Source organism: Sinohyriopsis cumingii, chromosome 15, assembly GCF_028554795.1.
Source record: "Sinohyriopsis cumingii isolate HCF-2022 chromosome 15, ASM2855479v2, whole genome shotgun sequence".
Lineage (NCBI taxonomy): Eukaryota > Metazoa > Mollusca > Bivalvia > Unionida > Unionidae > Sinohyriopsis > Sinohyriopsis cumingii.
In genome coordinates, this window is record NC_142975.1 from 116,137,756 (window position 1) to 116,156,649 (window position 18,894).

Below are 18,894 nucleotides of genomic sequence, written 5' to 3' on the forward strand. Positions count from 1 at the left end.
TTAAAATGTATGGAAATGGGAATGGCTGGAGCAAAAAGTCGATGGAAATTTAGTTGGTCAGTTTATAAGAAAACTGAACGCTAGAGGACTGGCATTTTGTGACCTCTGCTTTACAGTAATCACAGTTGGAAGTATTTGGAACAGCACCTACAAAAGAGGCTGCATATGGAAACATTGAAGCTTAGAAGGCATCTGGAAAAAGTGCAATTGATTACTATAAGAAGAAAGATTTCTTGCATGAGAGAACAGATGTAGCTCTCTGTCAGAATATGCACACTGCATGTTGCCAATACAAGCACCAGCTTGAAAGGAAAAAGGCTCTCATTGAAAAGGAAAAGAAACAATTGCACATCAAAAAAGTCAGTCAAAAAGGAAAGCTAAAGAAATCTTTGCCAAAGCTGCAACAAGAGATCGACTGGCATATCAACAGGTTGTGTCCATTGGAGAAAAAGACAAGTGAATGTATGGGATTATTTGTATATAGTTCATGTACTTGTGTGCTTATTTTACAGATTTATTATGAAAAGAAAGCAGTATAATATATTTGCTGCAAAAATTTAGAAACTTATAGTGACTTAATTACGATGTGAACACTGACATGCACATGAAATAACTCAAGTATCAATAGTACAAACCATTAGAGATAAGCTTGACACCACAATTTCAATTGACTTGTCATCACCGTACAGTTGGGATACAGAATTTGAGCGGCAACCATTAGCAGCATTTGAACCTGTCTCTATGGATTTTATACGTATAATCCAAATGAAGAATGCACCAAAGTCATGTGAATTTGATCCAATTCCAACATCACTACTGCTTGAGTGCTTAGATCCAGTATTTCCTTCACTAACCAATGTTATTAATACCTCTCTCTCATCCGGGGAATTCCCATCATTTTTCAAAACTGCCATTGTAAAGCCTCTGCTGAAGAAACCAACACTAGACCATAACGATTTAAAGAACTACCGCTCAGTTTCTAATCTCCCAGTCATATCAAAAATCTTAGAAAAGGTTGTTCTATCCCAGCTTGTATCTCATCTGAATTCAAACAGTCTTTTTAGCAATGTACAATCTGCATATCGCCCTTGCCACAGTACTGAAACTACTCTTCTAAAAGTAGTTAATGACATTCTCTCTGCTTTGGATAGCGGAAAGATTACAGTTCTCACCCTCCTTGATTTGTCTGCAGCATTTGACACAGTAGACCATGATATATTACTTCACTGTCTCCAGCATGTATTTGGCATTCATGATACAGCCTTACTTTGGTCCAAGTCCTACTTGGTCAACACAAATTGTGTCTGCAAATGGAATACACTCCAGCCCAGTTAATCTATGTTGTCGTGTTCCACAGGAGTCTGTTGTTGGACCTGTTCTCTTCATTCTATACACTCAGCTGCTCTCTCAAGTGTCATAGATCATCATCCAGTGTCTCACCAATTGTAAACTGATGACACCCAAATATACAAATCTAGCCACCCAACTGAAGTTGATGCTGCTATCCAAGGTGTAGAAAGGTGCATTTCTGATGTGAAATCATGGATGACATGTAACAAGCTGCAGATGAATGATGATAAAACTGAGGCCATTCTGATTACAACACAAAGACTTTCTCATTCACATCCTTTACCTCAAACAATAAATATCAGCAACATCAACATTAAATTCACACAATCAGTATGAACCCTAGATGTTACTCTGGACAATACTCTCACATTGCACCAACATGTCATGAACATATGCAAGGCTGCATATCTTGGGCTGAGACGCATCAGCTCCATTCGCAACTATCTTTCAGTTGATGCCACTAAAACACTTGTGTGTTCATTAGTACTTTCAAGACTGGACTATTATAACTCAATTCTGTCTGGTTCATCTCAATATCTACTCCAGAAACTTCAAAAAGTTCAAAACACAGCTGCTCAGATCATACTTAAGAGTACCACAATCAGAGCACACCTCCCCACTGCTCTGTACCTTACACTGGCTATCCATTCGATCCAGAATCAAACAGAAAATTTGTTCTCTATGCTACGTTTCACTGACGGACACCAGTCCAACATACCTATCCGTCCTCACCCATGTGTACACACCAGCAAGATACTTACGCTTCTTTTCTGACAATCACATACTCATTATTCCCACAATGAAAACAAAGTCACATGGACAGTGTTCTTTTGCATACCATGCCCAGTAACATGGAATGAATTGCCCACTGAACTTAGAATCAAAGACACAGTGATCCCATTCAAGAGTGCTCTTGAAATTCACTTATTTCGACTGCAAAAACAAACTTAAAGCCCTAATAATGTTTCCTACCTTAAATATTTTCAGCATTTTTTTCATGTTTTCTAATTTCATGGTGTTTGTTTTTGTAATCATATCATTATATATGTTTTTATGTTATTAGATGCTATACAAAGTCCTCATTATTATTATTATTATTATTAATATTATTATTATTATTATTGGAGAACAAATTCATGTGATGATAAATATTGTGAAATTATTCAAGTTGAAAATTTTTGGTAAGTTTGTTAGTTTTTAAAATGATTTATTTTGTTATATATTAGGATCATAAGTTGCACCAGGAGCAGTTTTTTATGATTGTAAAATGCATTTTTGGCCTGAGGCCTTTGGTCCCCAAACCCCCCTTTTACATTTTCAGCTTTTTGTGGAATACTAAAATCATGTCTGATTCAATTATGACCCATTCTTTTGGGTCTCTCTCCTGGCCAACTCATTATCAAGGGAGGTCAAGGGATGCATACAGAGTTGTCCATCAAAGAACCTTGCATAAGGTCTGTGCATTTTGTGGGGCCATATGATGCTTGACATTTCATTTTTCTACATCCCCAGAGGCATGGGCTGATCTCTTAATTAGCAGGTAGGTAATGTGGCATACACTAAACTGGTAGGTAATGTTGGCATACACTTAGCTGATAGGTAATGTGGGCATACACTTAGCTCGTAGGTAATGTGGGCATACACTTAGCGGGTAGGTAATGTGGCATACAGTTAACTGGTAGGTAATGTGGGCATACACTTAACTGGTAGGTAATGTGGGCATACACATAGCTGGTAGGTAATGTGGTATACACTTAGCTGGTAGGTAATGTGGGCATACACTTAGCTGGTAGTTAATGTGGGCATACACGTAGCTGGTAGTTAATGTGGGCATACACCAGGATTTGAAAACAGTTAAGAAATGAGGGGCACAGACAGCAATAGCTCTGATTGCCTGATTAAAATGAAACACCCAGGGTCAACAATCTGCTCAGTTTAGTGGCTAACATAGCCAGATGAATCACAGTAACCTCGACATTACTCAGGCAGTTGAGATTGCTACTAATACATCCATGTCCAAACAAAAGCTGAAGATCCTCTACTTTGAGGACATACAAGGGCAATTCTTGTGTTGGCAATGACTGGTGTCACAGTGAAGTCACACCACTCTTAGTACCAAGTCTCCTTTAGCAAACTTCATTCTCTTTCTCTTGAAGACAAGAAGTTAGCCCAATAACAATCAAGGGATACTGTTTCATGTTCAGACTTCATGGACAAGTTAATCTCCAAGTTGCAGTCCAATACGGACATCCAGCTATGCTCACTCAAATTATTCACAATTGAATAATGTACAATTAGGACCATGTACATACCCTCATATTTTACTCAAGACACACAGACAATATCTGCATCAACTGTGAAGGAATGTTTCTAATGCAACTCATGCTAGCTGTTTGGCTAAAAAAAACTCTCACAGGATCAGGTGCACAAATGAAAATTTCAGCTCACAAAATGGGAGCAACTTCTGTGCATTTAGTAACTAATATCACAGTTTTGGAAATGAAGGAGTCAGCTGGCTGGCATACCCAGTCTGGTTTCTGTCATCTCCATTTGCATGACACAGCCTTGATAAGAAGATAACTGAATCTCATTGGTTTAGTGGCTTCACAGACAATGACCACTTCCCTCCATTCATGAATGCATAACCTTTGACCTAGACATGAAATTTCCACTTTCACTAGATTCACCTGGGAAACGTTTGATGATAAGACAATAATCAAGTGCAGAATCTCACAAGGATACCCTGCACGCATTGATCAACAAATTGTCCCATGCTGTGCTGAATTAACATTAGAAGTTCATCCTTTTAGTAGAAGAATCATGCTTCTACTGGGTGGCACAGTTTGAGATGGGATGCTCAGTATTTCCTCCTCCTCCTACCTAATTTTTTAATGTAATCAAATAATGTACCTGACAGAAAAAGCAAATTTTTAAAATTATGTTTCGCCAATAAATACATGCCTGATCATAGTACATTACCCTTCCCCATGATGCAAGCATACTTTAAGGTGTAAAAAAAAAAAAAACATGTTTAAACTGGGTATAACAGCAACCAGCTAGCAGGTGGAAGGGGGAGTCTACATAATATGTAGACAGAAAGACATTTTTCTGTATTTCCGAGAGGACTTGATTCAGAGGTAGCAAAGAAAGTTATTATAATTCAGTGTGTTCAGGTATTTATTATCAAATAAATATAATTACCTAACAAATTTAGTTTCTCATCGATGTACCTTGTTGATGGCTTGTTCTTGAATAAGAAAAAAAGCCTGTAGATTTTGAAGTCAAAATATCAGCTTTCATTGGGATTCAGAGCAAAAAGGGTCTAAGTAATAACATTATTGCCAGAATAAAATCCTTGGCCAAACATTGACCATAGCTTGCACTTAGTGTAAGAAAGAATTCTGGGCCCTAAAGTTCAGATGTCAAGAGATCAAGTTTAGTCTAATAAAAAATAATGGTTTCTGCAGAATAAATTTAGTTCAAAGATGCATTGCTTGACCAAAGGTTGAGGTCATTGATACATGTTGATCCTTAATTACCATAGTCTAGCATAACCTATTAGTGTCTACTTAGAGTGGAATTAACACTTTGCAGGCATATAATGTACTCATTCACAGTACTATGTATAAGACTCATGTCTGGTCAAAATCTTCAGTAGCCCATCCATCACACTCATGTTTGGTCAGCATCTCCATAACCATTTGACATGTACAGTGTTCAGGACTATAACTGGATGCTGTGGAAACCATGTTGCCATAAAGCAAATACAATCTTTTTTATAGTACAATATTAGTGAAAGTTTTGGTGATACTAAAATATCATGACTTACCATCTTACTAGAAACTGAAAGATATTGTGGAGAAGGTCCTAAAAGCAGATGGCATGTCTCCAGATGATCCTCTTTTCTCCTCCTGTGCTTCCAGACTCTTCAAGGTCACCAAGCTATATGTCATGGTAAGCTGAAGCTGTCACTAATAGGAACTCTCTCTCATTATCTAATGGAAAATTTCATACTGATGAAAAATTTGTAAACAGCATAAATTTATGCAAAATGGTTGTTGCAACCTTAACTACTTCTGGCACTGTCTCTAAATCAAGTTATATGTTACATACAATGACAATGAACAGGAGAGAAAAAGAAATGTTTTCACTTATATTGTTATTTCATATTATAATTTTCATCAAATCAGTGTTAGTGGAAAAATGAGATGTGCCAGCTTTTTGCTCCTCCCAGTGATGGCAAGTTTTTCATTGTAGCTGGATGTCTTGTTAATTCACCGGGCTGAAGGCCATGTATACTGATAGCATGGCCCTGCATCCATTATCTCTCGGTCAGTGTTTGATGGTTTCAGTTTCTCCAGAATAGTTGAGTCAATTTCTGATCAAACTTCGCAGAAATGTTCTGTGGACATCACTCTTTTAAACTTTATTATGGGTGGCATGCCTATCAGTGGTGTGGCATTTGTAGCATCAAAGTGAAAAGCATGTTTTCCTCTTTTTCACAATAATTCAGACCTGTTCACTGTTCTGATTTCACCATAGTTGTTAACCAATTTTTTTTATATAAATATGGGTTGCAATTCAAGGTATTGATTTTTACTAGAACATGTAACGTTTTTCAACAAACATACTGCATGCTTGAGTTGTGTGAATCTTTTAGGCTGTTCAGCTCTATCACTGAAGTGCATGAATACCATACTGCATCCAGTTCAAACATCTGTATGATTATGAGAGCAGCCTTTATGTGTGAAATGGGTTTGATGTTGTGATGAACTGTTGAGAAATAAAATAAAGAATTGGAATTTATTATTACTCAGAATAACAGACAGGATGGTCTTAACAGAGATGAAGGTATGCACGTTGATCAGTGACCTTCTCTCAGCCAGTACAATTACACTACTAATGATATTGTAAGGGGATGGGTGGGGGGTGCTGGTCAGATAGAGGATCAGTGATGCTAAAAATAGCCACATATGGGGCACTCTACAGATAATATGAACTTCTGAGAGAGTGGCAGGTGTGAGGTGAAGTTCCCTGCATTTACAACTTGCACAGTGGACATAATGTTGGCATACCTCAATGTTACTTTCATGTACTGTGGCTAAAATTTCTTTGGATATTGTACTTGTGGACAATGTACATGATGTTAGCACACAACTAATGAAAATGATTGCTTACATCAAAACATAAGCCTGAATTAGATTTAAGTACACCATCTTTAGTAGTTATTAACATAAGGAAAATGAGTTTGTCAGACTAGACAATACCAACTTCTGAAATTGCAGTGAATGAATTACCAAAAATATAAAATCTAAAACAAGTTATCTGCTCTTTTTATTTTACAATTTACTTTGAAGTCCAGTAAGTGAAAATGACCAAGCGGAGCTAGCAGTTTTTTGAAGTAAGGTCAAGCTGTATAGTCTTTAACCCAAATTACACTCATCAGTCACACACCAAAATAAAGGAATTAAAATTTGTTTTAACATTACCTAGATACACAAGGTCTTTTTTAAAGAGCCAATATAACCAGTGAGGATTACCAGGAAAATTCCTTTTCTTCAAAATCTAACCCTATGCAATATAAGAAACTGTAGAGCGCCACCATATGTTCTTTTTGAGTTTCTCTAAAGCTGTTGATGATAGACATGGTGTAAGTAATGTGACAGCAAACTAAGGACAGGTGGCTAAAATGATAAATTATACTTTTGGAAATTACTGATAGACACCAGGATAAACAGGTCTGAAAATGTCTGAGCCAGTTTTGATAAAACTTGGTAGATATGTTCCTCTTGACATACTTTGCCATAATTTGATTGCATGTGGTTTTTGTAGCATTGAAGTGAAACATCAGTAATCAGATTCTTTGCTAGAACAGCTGAATCCATTTTTGATCAGACTTGGTAGAATCTTCCATAGGACATGCTATATCAAATGCGTGTCCAAAATGGTCTCCCAAGCCTTAGTGTGGCTTTCTTAGCATCCATATGGAAAACCTTTTTTTTTCAAGTTGTAGAGCAAGGTCTTGCAAGTGTGTACACAAAGGGCTTTTGTAACACGAATTATGGCTGCCGTTAGTAAAATTTGTGCAACCTTTGAATAAAACTGCATTAACTGCTCAAAGTATTTTGATCAAATTTGACCTTTGAAATTTCTATTTGAGATCCTTATCTGCCATTTAAAATTGCCAGTTTAACTCATTTGACCCCAATCCTATTGGTACGTCGTGATCCGGATTCTGCATTCAGTGGGCGATCCTGCCTGTAGTCATGATTCGTTTAATTCATTCAGTGGCTGCTCCCGTCTCCAATCATGGTGAATATGTGTTAGATGCAACATCTCTGATTGGTTACAAATGTTTTTTTCCCAAGAATCAGACCAATATTAAACCAATCAGAAATGATTTTACTTTCCTTTGTGCAAATTTGAATTGTTCAGAAACCAAGGGTTACTAATTGAGAGCTGTTTCACTACATGTGTTCTGTTCATGAAAAATCGTAAATGATGGCAGACATAAGAGTGATTTTTGATGAAGATGTGAGTGAAAATGAGGAGTTTCTTGGGTTTGATCTAAAAAATATTGACCAGGCAGAGGAAAGATATGTTCGGCAGTTGGATATTTTGCGAGAGTTAGATTCGGACATAGAATTTTCTGAGACTGAATCGTCAGAAGAAGAGTATGCTGATAGCAATGATGATAGAGTTCTCATGGATCTAGCAGATTGGAGCAATTATCTTCGGCCTGTCCAAATTAATGATTTTAGTGGACCAAATCCTGGACCTACAAAGAACATGGACAAGAAAAAAAGAGTAATTTTTTTTTTTTTTTCATTTGTTATTTCCAGAGGATCTCCGACATCGCAGACAAAACCAATGCATATGCCCAAAAAGGCATCTTGGTATCACCAAACAAAATGTGGTATCTAACAACACCAGACGAGATAAAAGCTCTGATTGGGACTCATGTTGTTATGGGAGTCCTTCTAGCACCAACCCAAGATATGTATTGGTATAAGGACAAACTTTTCCATCCTTGCTGCATTAAACTGAAATTTAGTCATGCAAGATTTGAAAAGTTTCAGAAATATTTTCATGTGACTGACACGAGCAACAACCTACCTTGAAGAACACATGGTCACAACAAACTAGCCCACATTTGACAAATATTGGAGCGTATTTGCAACAGATGCACTAGAGAATACAACCCACATCATGAGGTGTCCACTGACGAAGCAATGATTGAATTTTCAGGACGACTGGTCTTTAAGCAGTACATGCCTATAAAACTGACCAAGAGAGGCATCAGATCCTGCTAATGGATATGTTGGGGACTTTCAGGTTTATACTGGAAGGACTGATGACAATCCAAAATTGAATCTTGGACAAAGGGTTGTTCTTGATTTGATGTAACCTTTGCTTCGTCTTGGACACCATGTCTACGCTGACAGTTTATTTACCTCTCCAGGCCTATTTCTTCAGCTTCGACAAAAAGGTATGCATGGCTGCGGAACAGTTCAATCAGATCAAAAGGGTCTTCTATATGGATTACAAAAAGTAAAGCTGAAGGAGCAGGGCCAAAGCATAATTAAACAGAATGGAGACACGAGAGTTAGTTTGACGAGACAAGAAGAATATCACTATACTGTGTACCAACTGACGATGAGGCCACATCTGTTAGCCAGAGGCAGAAAGATGGTTCCATCAAGGATAAACTATGTCCACTGCCAGTCAAACTGTACAGCATGTACATGAATGGCAGAAAGATGGTTCCATCAAGGATAAACTATGTCCACTGCCAGTCAAACTGTACAGCATGTACATGAATGGCAGAAAGATGGTTCCATCAAGGATAAACTATGTCCACTCCCAGTCAAACTGTACAACATGTACATGAATGGCAGAAAGATGGTTCCATCAAGGATAAACTATGTCCACTGCCAGTCAAACTGTACAGCATGTACATGAATGGCAGAAAGATGGTTCCATCAAGGATAAACTATGTCCACTGCCAGTCAAACTGTACAGCATGTACATGAATGGAGTAGACCATGCATATCAAATGTGAGCAAGTTACACCACTGGTAGAAAGTCCTTGAAATGGTGGAAGTATCGGTTTTTTTTTCTTTTTTGACATTTCAATAGTAAATTCATATTTGCTGATGAAAGAATCGCGGAACCAAAATATCATCACCAAAAACAACAGCGAAAGAGCTTGAACCCAATTGGAGTTTAGAATGAATTTTGCACATCAACTACTTGGAGGATTTGTAGGTAAAAGGAAAAGAGAAGAAGTTCAACCCCTGATTCAGCAAGGTCAACATTGGCCAGTGGTCATGCCAAAGAAAAAAAACCTGCAAAATGTGTTCACTGAACAAAGTTCGATCTGAACCAACAACTGGATGTGAACAACGCCAAGTAAATTTATGTGCAAAATGTTTCAAACCATATCACAGATTAAATTTTTCTGGTTTATTTCAATGAAATTAAGGGCTGATGACATGATATTTCTAAAAATCTTGCACATAATTTTGTAAATAGTATATTAATAAGTTGTGAAAGACTTGGACAAATAGAAGAAGAAAAAATACATCACTGTGTAGACAAATTCATTTCGAATAATTGGTGAAAATTTCATGGATTTTATTTGTATATAAGAAGAGAAATTAAGGTAAAAGTGATGCATGCATGTGCATGATGTTTACAAAATTTTCCAAACATGTAAAAACTCTCCAGGGCACAAGCAGCTAGACACAGCTTAGTGCTGCTGGGGCATAATAGCAGTGATACTGATAACAGTGCTGGGGCTGAAGGAGTTAAATGAATGTGAATAACTTAATCTCCTAATCAATAAATCAATCCTCTCTGCGCCGTCTGGTGCTTGAGGTGACAGCAAGGGTACACCAAGTGCATTATCAATTTTGACTTCTACACTTCTCTCTCAATGACTTACACTAAATGGAGTCCATAAACGTAGACTGCACTATCAGCGAGGGTGCGAGTTATCAAGAGACCTCCAAAAATGGAAAAAAATCCACTATAAATAGAGAAAAATGTTGGGTGGTAGGGAACTGTGCTGTTTAATGGCTAAATCCTCCTTTTATAATCACGTTGATAATAATTGTTAATAATGCGTATTTTCTAATGAAGTTGTTAGTTATTCTGTATAAATAACATTTATTTTCAAAATGTCCAACATGTGAAAGATTGTTCCAACTGGTTTCAACAACCATTACATGTGCACGAAAACATGTGTATTACGTCGATGCTTTATATTTTGTTGATTAGTTCTCTGAGTGGTATTAAATAGTGTACTTGCAAGTCGGGAGACAAAAAAGCCAGAAACTAGGCTATCTGTTGATATACCACCAAACAAGAATCCTTTTTTACAAAAACTAGCAACATTTTTTCGTGAGACAATCACCTACATCGAAACTCAATTTTGTATTGTTCAGTTAGTACAGTATTGATGTTGTGATTTCATTGAAAGTAATAGTGAAACTTATTATCATCCTTGAGGATATGACTAAGTGCCAGTTCAGAAATTATCTGAAAATCACTTGCCCACAATGGTCCATATCTGTGAAACCAAGCTCTTTATTTTAAAAACAAAGTATTTGTTTCGCTTGGTTGCTTTGATATCTTTGATCACAGTTATGAAAGAATCATTTAATTTAAGGTAGTTTATGTTACATACACAATGAAATTTATAACAGTGTTCAATTGATCAACTGAGTTCACCCAACATATGACAGGGGCCGCTAGGTTTTAGGTTTGTAGGAATAGCGTGCCTTTTAAATTATTTTTATATTCCACCTCCTTTATTTGATTCAAAAGACATAATTAACATGATAATACAAAGGAGGCCAGCTTTTTATTCAGTGCAACAATACAACAAATACTTCCACAACTCAGTTATCAAAACACAATTGGTACTTAATTAGGTTCTCAGAGAAACGCTTGCAGACCATGCTGTTTACGTTTAAATACACATTGCTTTTATCATGGTTATGCTTAATTGGAACTGAAGGATAGAATTAAAACACAAATTTCACTTAATAAAAATGAGTTAATTGGCATTTAAATGTAAATGTAATGCCTACACTGGGCGTAAGTGAAATTTTTATTGATCAAATTTCCTTGAATATCTTTAATTATGGTGTACCAATAATGTCATTTCAAACGAAATTGTAACCATTTATGACTTCTTATAAAAGTTGATAATTTCAAAATGGTAATTAAAGTCTCCAGGTGATATCTAGCATTTTTGACTATCAAACGAGCGATATATCAATTTTTAAGTTACCAATTTTGATCGCAATTTTTTTCAAGTTCAAGAAATAGGGATCAATGTTTTCAGTATTTTCTGGTGAGAGAAAAAATGGGATCCACATATGACCCTGCGTTATAAGCGGTTCGTGAGTTATCAGGGCATGAGTTATCGAGGAGGTGATGTAGTTAAAAATTTCATTTGCATATGTATTCTAAATTCCCTGAGTGATAGACTCTCATCCTGTTTGGATTAAATCATTTTGAACCTTATATGATTCATTCTATGACATAGTTCATTTCCTCTTTTGACATTGGGATCAAGGTTAAAGTTGGAGAAAATTCACATTAATATTTTCTGTAAAAAATTTAATTTGCATATTTTTCCTAAGGTTCTTGATAGATTCTGATCATGCTTGACATTAATCATTTTGATGCTAAGACAATATATTATCAAATATGCTTGTCCTTAATACAAAATTTGTGTTATGGTTTTAGTTAAGGCTTTTCATTTTCTTTATATTTGGGACGAATCATTATAAAGCAAAGATAATTTATTTTGCAGCATGTTCTCAACCTTTTGACCCCTGGGTTCAATGCCATACATTTTACATCATTGATTTAAATGTGATACCAGCTTGCAAGCTGCAGTTTTGTGTTTTTATTCATTTACACCAACACTATCCCCCACAGAGATGTTAACAATTCTGGATTGTGTGCAGTCATTATGAATTTTTTACTTCAGATTCAACATTCGGAATTATGTTGATGAAATTTTGGAAAATCTGAATTGTATGTGATATAGATATTTTAAACAGTAGTTTTCAGTCACAATAAATTTGGGGAACATTATGTTATCATCATTGTAATAGACTGGTACATAAAATTTATTTTCTCAAGATTAAAAACTGCATGTATATATATGAAGAAACTAGTCCTACAGTGTAAGACATAGCACATGTTTTTGTTTCAGTGCTATGTCTTACTATCCAAATAACAGCCTTGTATAGCCAGTTCCGATGTTGGTTGACATCTCACACACCTGGCCACCTATATTGACACTCTTCCACTAATTTATGTGTAATTAATATACTTACTGTGCTTTCTTTATCCTGGTGGAATGAAAATATGACACTAGCAAATGGACACATTTTCATTTTCCATTGACATACATTTGAATTAGTTGCAATGTGACGGTAGCCGAGGTATGCCGAAGTATGTTTAAGTAGGTTCATGTGGGGGATATATTTCATGAATGAAAAGTTCCAATAGGCATAATATATTTTTATTTGTTTCGTTAAAAAATAATATTTCAACTTAACCCAATTTTGGCATTCTGGCTTTCATCGCTTTCCAGCCAACTGAAATGTAGGCCAACAAAACTTGAAAACAGGTCCATTTCTTTTGTGAGAATTTGAATTTATTAGAGAAAAGATATCAGGGTAAGTAAAGTCTGGCAAAAACTTTATAACTTTACAGTGTAGAAAAGCGTCATTATTGGTTGCCATTTGTGTGTGATAGTCCTGAAAATTTTATTTTCGTTACACTGTTAGTCAACATCAAACACGTTACACGGCGCCATAAGTTAGGCTGTAAGACCCATCACCCCCAGAACAAAAATGTCGGGTGATGTGTCTTACATTGTAGGACTAATGAAGAAACCAGTCAAAGAGACTGCAGATAGATGAAAAAGAGAACAGAAATGACAGGCAATGAAATATACACTAATTCATGAGAAAAATAAATGTTCATTGTGTTTGCCAGAATGTTGGAAGAATTAAAAAGAAAAGAATTAGAGGAATGGGCACATCATTTATTTTTAATTGACGTTAATCATTACAGACTGTACTGGTATATATAAGTTCATAAAAGATAGGATGATTGTATAGAGACTTGTTCCAAACATGTTCATTGCAGACAGACTGCCTTAATTCCAGATGATTGATGCCATGATTCCTGGTAAGCATGCTCAGTAGTTGGCATCACTGCACCCAAACCTGTGCTAGTATATTGCAGTAAACTTTGGATATTTCAGTAAACTTTGGACATAATGAAGTCCAAAGGACAAAAAAGTCCTATCATTATATCTGAATTTTGTTCTAACAGAGGGGGAATACATAAAACACAGAAAGGGACCATGCATAATACATCATTTATCTCATATTTTATTGAATCAAATAATGGAGTTGAATGTGTAAAGAATCAATTATTAGAACTCCTGATCACTGTAACCCTTTTTTGTGTCTTCCTGGGTTTTGTTATTTCCGAGTACTGCCTTATACTAAAATCATTGCACCAACTCAAACCATTGTTCCACCTCAAACCAAACCATTTCTAGGATAATGGGCATACAATTTTGTGCTTCAGCTGGTTGCTGTTTACATTTTTTGTTTGTTTAAATGTTACTGTTTTATCCTTAGAATTCAGTTAATATTGATAATGTAAAACAAGCATGGTATACTATTATTTACAAGCACTGCTGGTTCTCAGATGCATATTTATTTCCTTTAGGATCTACCTACATCAAGAAATCTACGTCAAGAGATGGAAAAAATAGCAAAGGGTCAAGTGAAACAGGTAAAACATAGAACTTGGCTATCATAAACTTAATGGCAGTATCTTAAATCTTTTTTCTTTTATGGCTGTTATGGTAAAACATATTTTGTACCCAGGAAAGGCACTTTCAATGTGGAGTATTCACCCATAGATGCAATTTAGAATTTTTGTATATTTTCATATGAACACTGAATAATCAAGTACATTGACATTTTTTTTTAACTGCTTCTCTGAGAACCACATATGTTTAAGTGGAACAGCCCTTCTTATGTACTATATAAATGGTCAATTTTTCAGTTATAAAGTTTTGTTTGGGTTTTTTCCACACTTATGCAACATAGGCAATGCTGGAATAATCACCAGCATTGATTGTATCGTAGATTTGATGACACAGTTGCTAGCTTTGACTGAATTTGTCCCCCATTTTCAGAATTCTCCAAAGACAGGCTTGGAGATCACAGGAGACCATTTTACCTTTATTACACAGGCCAGTGGACATAAGTCTCCCAGCATGTCTGAGCTTAACTGTAGGGCCTGTAAGTCTTAGTGGGTAATACATTTTGCATTCTCCAAGATTTCAAAAGATCAGATACACTTCATCAAGAGCTCAGCTCATGGAACCAGACCTATTTCTGCAAACCTCATTTGAATTCAACATTTCGATCCAAGACATAATAGAGAACCTGACTAGCTGGCACATTCAATTTCTTCTAGCTTGTATTGGGATGATTTAGATTCACAAAGACTGAATCTGGTAGGTCCTGTGACTGTAGTCCAGACTATCACCAGACCAGCTGAAGTCAACACAACCTTATCACAGGCACAGAATATCACTTTCACTGGATTTGCCTCAAATTTATATTGTGTAAGAGAAAGTCTTTTGTTTCTTTTATTTTTATCCTGGCATGGTTGTCAAAGTTTATGTGACCATTGATTATGCTGGTTTGCTTTATACACTGAGCTCAGTTACTGACATCATTGTATGTACAGTCATGAGAGTGATGGAGGGTACTACATACCCTGCCAAAAGTAGTTTACTGTATCATACTTTTCATCCTCCAGCGATTACATCATGATTTGTATTTAGCTTGGTTTGTCAGACACCATTGTCTATGATTCATGTCTTTATTTTGGCAATGGGAAATGGGCTAGTCACCATGGTGACCTAGTTTTCACACTCCAGCAATTGCAGTAAGCCAAGTTTCTCTGGCACCTCAGTATATATAGACATGAAACTTGATCGGTGTATTCATCATGGAGAATTCAAAAGTAGGTTCAATTTAAATACTTTTCATACTCCAGTGATTACCAAAGTTCTGCATTTAGCTCAATTTCTTTCAGACTGTTCTATGTAATATTGACACTTGATGGGCATATTCATCTTGGAAGGTACTTCTCAACATGGTCAAAAGCAGGTCACAGTGATGTACTTTTTATGCTCCATCAATTTAATTTTTGCATTTAGCTCAATTTCTGTTACACTTCAATGTATAGCATCAGAGATGCTCCCAGGGCATGCGATCATGTGATTCACGCAAAATTTGTACAAATTTGTTTACTTGGAAAGCATTGATGCACGACAACTCCCACAAATTAATTTCAAGTCATATTAATGAAAATTTACTCTGTGCAGTATGCAACTTTGTTCAGTTGTTCACCCTTAAAGTACTTCTAGAAACGGTAAAAATACTGTAGCACTTGTTGTGACATGTATCTTTCCACAACTGTTTACACATCTGGTTTCTTCATCTTGACATGATTGGTTGTTAATCTAAATTTGATTGGCATATTGGGCCCTGTAACAAGCATTGTGTCGATGTCTGAACCTTGCATAAAGAAGTTTTGCAAATGCGTCTTTGTAATACGAGCTATTGAGAAGACTTCAAAATGGCCGATACCCAGTGCTGTTCATCTATAGATGACAATTTAGTTCAGCAAATACTGGCAGATCATAGTAATGAAGGCAGTTTATTTTTGAAGTCAGAAAATATATGAGATTATAACTAGCTGGGAAGTGTTAAAGAATATGCCAGTGAGTGATTTTGAACAGCTATACATGGCGGCCAGTATAACTGGTGGAGGAAGAACCCTGAAAAAACCCAGGGAAGAACCACCAACCCACGAGAAGCTACTGGCAGGCTTTCCCATGTACCCACGCTAGCCGAGCCTAAGACTCGAACCCATGCAGACAGAGGTGAGATGGTAGTGGTCTGGATGGGTGAACGCTTTAGACCACTTGGGGACCCAATGCTGGATGGACCAAAACAGCATGATGGTCAACCATTCATTTCAGCAGTATTTTGAGATTAAATGTAGAAAGGCAGACAAACTAGCCAAATTAAAATGCAAACAATTTAAAAGTAGAGTGCACTTTTCGTTTCTTTTGTTGTCACAATTTAGCCCTACAGGACCATGTGCTGCATAACCATATAGTTCTTGCATAAAGGTTATGACAAATGTAATAAACAAGAATCTAAAAATGAAATTAAAAAGTAAAAATATTTATTTGATCAAAATGCCTGCTTGAACAGGTAGATTATGGCATTAATGGACTTGAAATCCTAAAACAGCATTATGGAATAGTAAATCTAACATAGTAGTCAGTGGAGCGCTAATTCAACAAAGTTAGACTTTGGCCGAGCTTATGTAAGTGAAAAATCTTATTTTGGAGCAGAATTATCCAAAAGACAATACCAGTGAGCTGTGAAAGGGAGTACTCAGTACAGAGCAATATTCATACACAGATATGAAACCAATTAAGCTGAGAAACACTGAACAGATTAATGCTTATACAACTAGAGGCAACATCTTTTTAAGAGTTTGATTTCAATAGAGTGGATAAGGAAGAAAGAGAGACGGATATTGAATTGTTATGTAAATAATGAAGTATGGCAGTTTCTTCCTCACCCTCAATTTTGTTCTACTCTCCCTTTATTTTGGGGACAAGGGAGGAAGTCCCCCCATATGATAAAATCCTGGGAGCATCTCTGCAACATTTGATGGGCATATTTGTCTCATAGGTTACTACTCACCATGGTCAGAATTAGGTCATGGTGGTTTACTTTTCATGTTCCATCAATTAAGTTCTTGCATGTAGCTTAATTTCTCTAATACTCATGTACATGGTCTTGAAAGTTGGTCATAGTAACTACAAAGTCACACCTCAGTAATCCTGATAAATTTTTGCATGCAATTAAAACTATGGATATTAGTCACTTTAATGACATACTGTAGCAGCAGAGGGGGCGAATCGGACATTTTGTCCAATCGTTATTTTGCTTAATTATTACTTTCTGCACTCAACGATCTAGTGTCGTCAGCGCCTGGTAAAAAAAAAACGACGACGTCGTTGGGGAATCGTCGCGTCGTCATTTGGTTTAATTAACACCTTCTGCGCGCTGATCCCCAGCGTCGTCAGCGTCCGGTAAGCACATCGACGACCGCGTCGATGTCATCGCCCCCTCTGCTGCTAAGTGGTTATTTACAATGATCTTACAAACAGAGTGATCACTAACTCCTCCTCTTGCAGATCAATTAGGTTATTTGACTGATCGGTAATTCTAAAATTAATTCTCGTTAAAAACCGATCATGGCATCGCATATAGACCGGATTAATCGGACTCTCAACGATTAAAAATCCCGGAGGGGCTGTTGGTGAAAATGAATAAAGGATATATCCCTGTTGAGCCTGATTTGATTGCTTGGTATCCACCTGGTAACTTCCTTCGATAGCATCACACACTAGATTAATCGCTATCACCGATGCGATATTTACGTTGTACGGGGCAATATGCCTACCATCATCTCCGTTATCGTGTCTGAGGATATAAGTTGATGGGGGGGCATCCGCGGGTGGATTCTTAGGCCATCCTAGTATGGTTCTTATTGAACTGTTATAAATATCAACCATATACCCCGGTGTGCTTATTTCAATCGTCGACGATAACGTCGGTTCATGAACCGTAATAGCGATTTTTGATTCCTTTCCTGTGATCGATTTTATTCTGCGTTGAAATTCTTTATTGATTTGCTCTATTTGGTATGACCCAGTTGGTATTGTAACCTCCTCCCAGTCTGGGGTTCCATCGGGTTTATTTTTCCGTGCAAAAACCAGCGAGTTATTAGGTTGTTGTCCGTTAAATGCGTCCGCTCGGATATTAGGCCAACTGTGATATACTCGCAATTTTGCCAGCGCTATTTCCTTTACTGGAACCGGTGATGGAAAGTTTACACTGAATTCGGGTTTCGTTGATGTTATCGATATCATATTTGTTTGTACCGGAGTGGTATTCTCCGCGATCCGCTGAAGTAATTGAGACCCTTCGGGGTTCAGCGACATTATTATTATTCGTTGTTTTTAGTGTCTAATTTTAACAACCAGGTGGTTTCGGCTTCCAGTTGAAAATCCTCGATTTTTGACATCGCGGAGCTATATAACTGGACCATCGTGGAGAATTCAACATCGGATACGAACAAATTATCAATCGATAACGAGATCAACCCGGATAATTTCGAGTATGCGTCGGATACTATTTGATGTTTTACTGTATACTCGTTGAGTTTTTTCTGAAAACACGATGATATCTTCCTAGTGATTGCGTTGGCAACTCCAGCAACTGTTGTCATTGCGGAGACAGCGATTGGAACAGCGATCGGGGCTATCGTGGTCACCGTGGATAAAATAACACCGGCGCCAGCTACTATACCCGATACCGAGTACACGAC

General features: G+C 36.8%; 1 protein-coding gene across 2 annotated transcripts in view; it reads left to right on the forward strand.

Annotated features, from left to right (window-relative positions):
• LOC149782540 (mdm2-binding protein-like) overlaps positions 1–18,894 on the forward strand; it is a 119,604-nt gene that overhangs the window by 84,263 nt on the left and 16,447 nt on the right. The window contains exons 18-20 of one of the 2 annotated variants that reach the window (XM_089933970.1): positions 5,191–5,304; positions 14,125–14,190; positions 14,600–17,375. In XM_089933970.1, coding sequence (XP_089790096.1) covers positions 5,191–5,304; positions 14,125–14,190; positions 14,600–14,716 — 297 coding nt within the window. In that variant the 3' untranslated portion in view covers positions 14,717–17,375. Of the gene's footprint in view, positions 1–5,190; positions 5,305–14,124; positions 14,191–14,599; positions 17,376–18,894 lie in introns of those variants that run through there. The other variant, XM_089933971.1, reaches the window with a different exon arrangement.